The sequence below is a fragment of the Phalaenopsis equestris genome, unplaced genomic scaffold (genome assembly GCF_001263595.1).
Source record: "Phalaenopsis equestris unplaced genomic scaffold, ASM126359v1 Scaffold000240, whole genome shotgun sequence".
NCBI lineage: Eukaryota > Viridiplantae > Streptophyta > Magnoliopsida > Asparagales > Orchidaceae > Phalaenopsis > Phalaenopsis equestris.
Window position 1 is genome coordinate 815,590 of NW_018164682.1, and position 9,796 is coordinate 825,385.

At 33.2% G+C, this 9,796-nt stretch overlaps 1 protein-coding gene across 3 annotated transcripts in view; it reads left to right on the top strand.

The window, feature by feature from the left end:
- Positions 1–8,563, top strand: part of LOC110024061 (protein ABHD18) — a 10,904-nt gene extending 2,341 nt beyond the window's left edge. The window contains exons 1-6 of one of the 3 annotated variants that reach the window (XM_020723794.1): positions 487–626; positions 3,479–3,867; positions 6,574–6,658; positions 6,787–6,956; positions 7,319–7,587; positions 8,187–8,563. In XM_020723794.1, coding sequence (XP_020579453.1) covers positions 3,492–3,867; positions 6,574–6,658; positions 6,787–6,956; positions 7,319–7,587; positions 8,187–8,366 — 1,080 coding nt within the window. In that variant the 5' untranslated portion in view covers positions 487–626; positions 3,479–3,491 and the 3' untranslated portion in view covers positions 8,367–8,563. Of the gene's footprint in view, positions 1–486; positions 627–3,478; positions 3,868–6,573; positions 6,659–6,786; positions 6,957–7,318; positions 7,588–8,186 lie in introns of those variants that run through there. The other 2 variants (XM_020723793.1, XM_020723795.1) reach the window with 2 other exon arrangements.
- The last annotated feature ends 1,233 nt before the right edge of the window (positions 8,564–9,796 follow it).

Sequence of the window (9,796 nt, forward strand, 5' to 3'; positions counted from 1 at the left end):
CCTACACTCCCATCCATCTTGTTTCCCAGCCGCTAATTCCCTTCACCCCTGTCATGCTCGCAAGAGCCTAACACACACTCTGCTGTTATCGTAATTTCATCCCGGGCCTCCACCTGCAGCAACTTTACCCCTCCAACCGCACTCCTTGCTTCCACCTGCACCCCAAACCTCTCTTGCCCAACCACAAACTCTAATTCCCAGCCTTCCCGTCACTTCCTCCTCTAGCATTTGTATCATGGGTTTTCCCGTGATCTGTTCACCCACTGAATTGGCCAGCCGACATTCCCTTCCTATCTCTCCAACCGTTTTCCCAAACATTCCAGCCACCTATTCCTCCCCTTTCCCTCTCCACGCCACCCTGCCGTCCACCCTGCGCCATTGTGAGACCTTGTGTTGTGTTGTATTTTCTTTCGTATTTTGTGGCTTTGATTGTAATCCTTGTCTTTGTGAGCAATAAAATTTTATTTTCCTTTTGGGTTTTGGGTTAACTTTGGTATCACCTCCTCTCTTCTTCGCAAGAAGATTGTGCCCTAGCTCTCGTTCGCATCCATCCTACTCACAAGAACTCTGCATCATTCGTGACTGGAGCAGAGCTTCACAATTCTCTCTGTTGCCAAGAGACCCAGGTAAGATCTCGTGAGTTTTCCAAACAATTGCTTGATTTTTCTTTCTTCAATTTCATTCTATTCCATTGGTATTTTTTTTTCCTTTGGAATGGCTTTTAAGAGAATTGTTACATTCTTCCATTTTTTTTACTGTTGAGAATATGTGGCTGCAATTTTTGGTGCCTTAAATTTTACTTTGGTTTTGATTGGCTTATCTGTCCTTGCCCATAGAAGAACGGTTTGCTGTAAGTTTTCAATTATGGAGTTTAGTTCTAATGCTGGTTCTGTTCATCTGATTTAATACTTTGCTGCTCGAAAGTGTACCCTGAATTGAAATTTCTTACACTGTACTTGGATTTGTGAAATTTCTTTTAATATAAACTCATAAGCTAGAGGGGACAGTTTCAAATATGAAAATCATAGAGAATGAACTTAGTTGATTGAAATTTTGATTAATAATCTTATTGGACATATTTTGCTAAGTGGATTGAGTATACCCTCAATTTAGAATTCATACGATACAATTAAATATGAGAATCATAAAGAGTTATAAAATCAATGAATTCTATATAATATAAACAAAAGATTATTTCAGTCATTTATCCATATTCAACACTTTTAAAATAGAATTTTTCAAGTAGAAGTGCTTCTGGAACACTAACTTTTAAACATCAGATTCTTATAACAATTTTTGAACTGAGATTTCATAAAACCGCCTCTGTTCCAAACACACCCTTTGACTTTGCTCATTTAAAATAATCTTCTCAGTTAGATTTTTCAAATTAAAATTTCATTGTTATACCGAGCATAATTGAATATGATGAATGTCATTTTATACTTTTTAAAAACATTCCTCGTAATTAAGATTAAATTTTTTTATAATTTACTTTTTTTAACTCCCCATTTTTCTTGGGCAAGCAACAATGTTTGCAGCTAGTGCTTCAGACATTGGCTAGCCATGTTATTTTGAGAACATTTGTTTTTTTTTTTTTTTTGAAAACACTGTTGAGAACATAATAAGAAACTTCTTTGTGCATTTTTAACTGTTATTCTTTGATTAGGTCCTATAAAGATTTGCTGTGCAATTTCTTTGCTATATTGCCTTTTTTTTTCTTTTAAGAATATTTACCAATAGATAACCAACCAATATACTTTGGTGACCCAATCGTTTCTCGGTTCATAAGTCAAGAGTGTTGTTTGGTAGCAGGATTTGAGCAGGATGTAAGCCAAATTTAGGTCCAACAGCAAAAATGATATCTTTAAATCTCGTTTTCCTCCGTCTTGCTTTTAATCCAAGATTTAGTAAATCTTGTTGGACAATAGATGTAAATGATTTAGTTAAGCTCAAGCATGTCAAGGATGGTTGGAGGAAGGGGGTGAAAACGAGGGTTACCTTTCTCAAGGGTTTCGAGTAGGAGTGTTGGAGAGGGGCCGAAGGAGAAGGATGGGAGTTTTGGAGTCTTTGTACACAACGAACCCCCATTGCCTTCCAAGCTAGCTATAATCATGATGGTTAAAATGATAACAGATTTACATAAATACCAATCATTTCTTTTGTATTTACATATCTAACACCTAAACTTCACTTTTTACAAATTAAAATAATGATATTTTTGATATTATTTGAAGATCTGGGTGGTAGAAATGTAATAATTAAAGTTTAGGTGTTAAATATGAAAATAGATTACAATTGGGTGGTATGTTGTAAATCCTACTTACAGTTAATTCTTATTTGTAGCCAAACAACTCTTTCAAAAATTGCTGTGAATCCTCTGATTTTAAATCAAAATTTATGAAATCAACAAAAACAAATTCTGTTAAGCATTTTAAATTTAAATATATAAAAATGTAAAAATTATGGATAAAAATTCTTCTTTATTATTTTAAGTAGAAATTTTTAATTTTTATATTAAATTTTCATTAGTATTATTAGATATATAACAACTTAATAAAATTTTAAAACATATATTTCTATTCTATTTAAAAACTATATAAATTCATTTTTATTGACAGATAATGTAAAATCATTAAAGATGGAGATTATAAAATTTATAGTAAAATATTATAACATTAAGATGTTTATTTTTTACATATAATCAGTATAAAAATCCTCAAAGAAGATTAAATAAAAAATTACCTTCATATATATAATAAATTTAAAGAATAAAAACATAAATTTAAGAATATGTTTAACATAAAATTAATTATAAAATAATAAACTATTATGAAAAATATTTGTATTTTATTTTGAAAATTTTCATATCATTATCTATAAAATATGTCAATATTTTTTAAAACTATTACAAGATAAGAATTAGTTAGGATATTTTAATCTAATTTTTTTTTTATATTTGATTAGTTTTTAATTTTTTAAAAATTAATTAATAAATGTATAATCATCAAATTTAATAATTTTGTAAAGGTTATATAGTAAAAATAATACATCAAAATCTATTTTGTATTCATGTAATTTTTTGCCATTGAGATTGTCAAGGTATGTGACTGTCTAAATTTGATGAAAAATATTGAGAATATTTCTACAGTTGTTAGCTCGTGCCCCCACAAAAGATTTTCTAACTCCGTCCCTGATTGTACTAGGAATAACTTATATTGTATAGTAGGGCTAGCTTGGAGGATTTTTATTATTTTTTTTTCTGGAGTGAACTTTATTTTATTCTTGGACTGATCTTTGTTGAAAGCGGTTAATACTTCCTTTTTTTTTTTTTTTTGCTTACTTGAAATATATATATGTGTGTGTGTGTATAAATAAAGAATTGAACTAAAAGAGAATTTTCTTTTTTCTCTTTCATTTTTTGTTACAGAATTTTAGCTGTTACTACTGATGGATAATAACTCTTAATCTATTCTTTTAGTTGATGTAACCAGATGGTATCTATAAATATTGGAGTTCTCCATTATTTGTTGGATCACATTTATGGTGCATGCATGCACCGGACCAAATTAAGCACTCCTTTTTTCTCGCGAGGATGGGGAGCAGCCAAACTCGAACTTTTTGAGAGCATGCTGAAGCAACTCTTTCCAGGGGCTGTGGGCCAAAATTGGCCACCTAAGATGGTTCAGCCAATTTGGAAACAACTATGGGAATCAAAAAATGCTTGCCTTAAAGAGGGAATATTCAGTACTCCATGTGATGAGCAACTTATAAATGCATTGCCCCCAGAGAGCCATACCGCTCGGATTGCTCTCCTTACGCCAAAATCCGTACCGCCACATAAAATGGCTTGTGTTGTTCACTTAGCAGGTAATTTTATTATTTTCTCTAATACTTCCCTTTTGGGTTATTTACATACATCGCACACAATTCTAATGTGTTTACATTTCTCAAACCTAAATTTTACACACAGAACTCAAATCTTTCATATCACATTGAAATACCATTATTACCACTTTCGAAAAGTGAAATTATGCACAGGTTTAAAGCACATTGCTATGTATGTAAATATAAAAGTTTAGGTATAAGTTATGCAAATACATAAGAATTGTGTGCTAGATATGTAAATTTCCCCTCCCTTTTTGTGTTTTAAAAAGTTGTGGATGCTTCTGTATGGTTGCATTATTGGAATTCTAGGCTAAATCCAAATACTGCTGATTAGAAGCTTTAGTTCACTCTTATCTGACTGAAAAGCTTTCATCATATGGTGTATTAATTATTAGGAGCATTTACATACGTACCACCCAATTGCTATGTATTTACATATCTAACACCTAAATTTTACTTTTTTGCATTTATTCCACTCAAATCTTTCACATAAAAAACACCACTATTTTAACTTCTAAAAAGTGAAATACTCTTTTTTATGCATAGGTAAAGTGGCTTATAAGTAAAACTTGAAGTTTAGGTGTTAGATATGGAAATACATAAGAATTAAGTGGTATGTATGTAAATCTTCTTAATATCCTCCTTTTTTTTTTTGTTTTTAGAAAGTGATCAACTTCCAATCCCAAAAAATCAGTTCCTTTTGGCGTTTGTTCTGCCAAGAATTATATTTAAAGACCTACTAGATTTATTACATAATTTTTTCGCTCTCCTTTGGCTTGCAAGCTGGTGAAAATAGAAGAAGGTAAAATCTCATCTTGGTCGAGCTAGAAGTGGGAGGGATTCTTAATTGTCTTGGCTTAATGCAAGTTTTAGGAAGGAAATTACTATTCCTATGGAGGATGGTCTAGAAGTTAAGAACGAAGACCGTAAAGCAGATCTGGGATAAACTTATTCACATTTCAGAAAATTTGTAGGACGCTTCTGAAAACCAAATTTTACATTTAACTAACATCATAATTTCATCCATCATCTTACGAAAGCACCAAAATCAAGTTCTCTTCTTATAGTACTCCATGGAGTTTGACCCTGATAAAAGAAGTGAGCTAGTTTCTTAGATAATGGCCAAAAATTGTGTCTGAAATAAGTTTATTTTGGTTGTCTTTCTGAATAGGATGACATTCAAGCTACATGGGCCTAGTTTTAACTATTCAACCAAATTGTGTGATTGTTAGGGGTGTAAACGGTCGAGTTGAGCTCAAGTCACTTCGGCTTGAATTTGATCTTGATTAATTAAATCAAGTTTGAGCTCATGCTTGAGTTTAATTATGAGTTTGAACTTGCTTGCTTATTATAAAAGAGAGAAAACAATATCAATTTAAATTAGTATTATAATAATATGATAAATATAATGAGCAATTTAGATATAAATAATAAGAAATTATTTGATATATAATGTAAAATATTATTTCTTTTAAATATTTTTAATAATTTAAAGATAAATTTTGAATTTAATATATATTTGAGTATATTTTATATTAATGGCTTACGAGCTAAAGAATCGAGTCAGGGCTAACTTGAGCTTGGTTTTTTAGCTAATTGAGGTTGATTTACGAGCCACACATCGAACCGAGCCTGACCTGACCCAGGAGTCGGCTTAGCTAAGTGACACCCCCCGTGGCACTTACTGCATGGTGCTTTTCAAATTGAAAACATTTCAAAATAAAACATGCAGTTTTGCTTTTAATTTTCTCAGTTAATTTTTTTCGTTGTGATTATTCATGTTTGGTTTGCAAGTGTAGTGCAGTTACTTTGTAACAGTGTGTCGCATCAGAATGTCATATAGCTCAGTGTTTTTCATTTTGTTACAATGTATATGTAAATAAGTTTATTTATTTTTGAGAAAGTTTTAATGTTGATTATAATTTTCAAGTTCATTTAATATTAATTCTCAGAATTAACGTCATTATACAATTGCCATATCAGTAAGATGGATGTGTCGCAGTTGAATTCGAGAAAACAGGATTAGTACCTATTTACGTGAAGATTATATAGATTTTTATGATTATGGCATCTACTTTGTTAGAAGTTGCCCAAAAAGAATTGTGCAGATAGTTTTAATATGCCATGCAGTATTCAACAAGGCTGAATGGAGGATGATGATTCATAGAGCCGGCCCTAAATAATTTGGATAAGCACATTGATAATTACCTTGTTTTTCGTATACGCAATAGTTAGCCAAGTACACTGTGTCAGCAATTGAAAGGGGTTGTGGTTGGTGACTTGCTTGTTAGGAGCATGGATCTCATACCTTGTGCCGTTATAGCCAGTGGTGAAATCAAAGGCTGGCTGGGGGAGGCATCGACGATCCCTAGATTTTTACTAGACTCTTTAATGTCATATAATACACTAAAATTTTTACGTTTTAAATTGTAATACTTAATAATAATTTAATTTTAACTATACTTTTAATTTAATAATAATATTTATAATAGTTCTCTTTTTAAGAAGATGAAACATTTACTTAAATGCCTGCAACCCTTAATTTTAAATTTCGCCACCCCTCTCCTTAAGTCTTGGTTCCGTCAATAGTTGTAGCCATTTTTTATGATTTCATTGATGGGTTTTCTGCTCCTGTTCCTCTAAATGTTTCTTTGATAACTGATCCTCCTCCAACAATGGTTTGAATAGGCACTGGCGATCATACCTTTGAGCGAAGATTGCGTCTTGGAGGCCCTTTACTTAAGGAAAACATAGCAACAATGGTGCTTGAGAGGTGATATCATTTCTCTTTGGTCAAACCAAATGCTTATTATTTTACAGCATTAATTAAATTTCTAATCGGGTTTATAAATCAAAACTGTTGTAAATGTTAATTTACAATCTCGAGCAAGCTTGCTGCAGCCCATTTTATGGAAATCGGCGACCAAAACTGCAGCGGGGAGCGAAACTTCTATGTGTCAGTGATTTGTTATTACTGGGAAGAGCCACTATTGAGGAAGCTAGGAGTCTTTTGTACTGGTTGGATGTGGAGGGTGGTTTTGGCAAGATGGGAATTTGTGGACTTAGCATGGGTAAGTGAGCACTGCCACAGCCAGATACTTTCCATATGTTCGTTTTGACGTATTCTTAGATTGGCAACTGCTGATTCTTCTTTCAGGAAGATTTACATATATGCCACTCAATTCTTAGTATTTACATATCTAACACGAACACATCAATTTTGACATACATGCCACCTTACTTACTTATGCATGAAAATATTTATTTCACTTTTTAAATGTTAAAATGATGGTATTTCTTACATGATATGAAAGATTTCGGTGGTATAATTGTAAAACATAAGTTTAGGTGTTAGATATGTAAATACATAGTAATTGGGTAATATGCATGTAGATTCAAAGTTTCTTTTCTAATGCGCTTTACAAAATTCTAGGGGGCGTGCATGCTGCGATGGTTGGATCTCTCCATCCTTCTCCGATAGCAACTTTGCCATTCCTCGCCCCGCACTCTGCTGTGGTGGCTTTCTGCGAAGGGGTTTTGAAGCACGCAACTGCATGGGATGCATTGAGAGAAGATGCGGAGAAGGCTGGAATGACTCTCGAAGAAGTTCAAGAACGCCTCCGAATTGTACTGTCATTGACTGATGTTACACGCTTCCCAATTCCTAAGAGTCCTGAGTCTGTCATACTTGTTGCTGCCACAGTAAGTGTTTAACATGTCCTCAATTCTCATGCTGGTTCTATTCATTTTCTGTAAACATGTTAAAATACATTAATCTTTGTTCATCTTTATGCTTTCATAAATGAGAAAAGTGTCATAATGGTTTCTTGACTCTTTGTAGTGGTCATTTTTAGTCCTAGAGTCTATAAAAATGTCAATTTAGTCTTAGAGGACTACTACTTCTATTAAAAGAGTCTGACTTTTTTATAGATGTTGGGACTAAAATGACGATATGTAAAAAATCAGAGGACCATTTTGACACTTTACTCTTTCATAAACAAAGATAAAATAGTAGGAAATCAAATTGGAAGCACGTTTGTATTGGTTTGCTTCTGTAGTAAGAACTGCAATGTTTAATATTTTATGAATATATTTCTTAAAGACACCCACTTCTAAACAAACATGTAAACATGCAAAGTATGATCCTGACTTTATTCAGCTCCTAACCTGCTTATACTTCTATTATCTGAATCCATCTATTCTTATTTTTGTAGCATCAAAATCTCAACTTTTATTTATTTTACATAGTGTAGCATATGAAATAAATAAACTTGTCTTGTGATAATCATTTTTAACTTCAGAATGATGGTTATATTCCCAAAGACTCGGTTCTGGAGCTTCAGAAGGCATGGCCTGGTTCAGAAGTGAGGTGGGTAACTGGTGGCCATGTCTCCTCCTTCATCATCCATTTTGATTCGTTTCGCAGGGCTATTATTGATGCGCTTAACAGATTACCCTGGAGAGAGCCGGGCATATTTTAAATCATTTGGTACTAACCTAATTAACTTGTTATTTGTTTTTCTTATTACGACCATTTAATCTTTTTAGACAGCTTCTATTTATTATCATTTTCTGTTTTCTTATTTGTGAGAGATCTCTCCTGATTCATGTGAATCACTGCATGAATTTATGAGAAGTGTACATTAGAAAATGTGTATATTATAGCTTTAAGTAACTATGCTCTGGCTAGACTTTCTGCATTAAAATGAAATTTCATTGATTTTTCAGGAACTTTATATGAATACCTCCCATTTTTTTTATTCATTTACAAATTTAACACCTAAAATTTGATATTTACATTTATAACACTTTGGTCTCACAAACCTATGCATGGACAAGTGTTTTCACTTCTAAAAAGTAAGTTATATTTTTTTTAAGTGATGTTAAATATTTGAGTGTTATACAAATAAATAAGTTTGGGTGTTGGATATTGTACATCGGGAATGCGCTAGCACGACTCTCGATGAGATCTAACGATTCAAAAGACATAGAAGTACAACAAGGAGAGCTCACCAGCATAAGACCAGAAAGCCCACTTATCTAATTGGACATAGCGGTCAGAACCAAAGCCGGCTAGATGCAATCATTCGGGCCAAAGGCAACAAGACTAAATACTTCCAAACGGTCTGTGCTCGAACCTATCAAACCAAGACAAGTCATAGTGGCATGCAAGCCAACCACCATTAGAAGGCTTATTAAAATGAGCAATCAACCTTTCGATAGACTAGACCTGAGGAATGACTCGGCTCCTTTAGCACCAACCAACACCCCAAAGACTCCTTACCATGGATCAAGAGGTAGACATGCCACAAGATGTCAAAATCATTTCTTCAACCCTGTTTATTGGGAGTGAGTTAATTGTCGAGTTATAGTGATTCGCCATCCACCCAATAATCTAGCATTGCTAAGCTAATAAAAGCTCCTTGACAAGGATCAAAGGGTGACAATCATAATAGATCAGTCGATCGACAAAGTCTAGCTAATCCAGCTAGTCGTGTCGACTTGAGGTCAATCAAAGGTCGACTGGTAACCCAACTCTACACAGCTGATCGAATAGATCTTACCAAATTGAGGCCCACCAAAAGGCTGCCAAGCATATACCCTTACATGTAAAATACAAAAAATATTTTGTAACACTCTAATTAAAGCAAGGACAAACATGTAACTTCACACATTGTGCCCCCTCTCTTATAAATATGAATCATTTTATGAGATACACAAGACATTTTACTGTTCTTTACTGTGCACTTTCTTATCTATCTTTCTCTCATATCTTACACTCTAATCCTTGAGGTGTGATTAACAGACAAATCAGGATTCAATATCCTAAATAATAGGGTAAGCATTGATCATGTCACAAACAAGAAGTGAAGCAGCACACATAGAATAAAACCAAAATAGTGGCATTGGT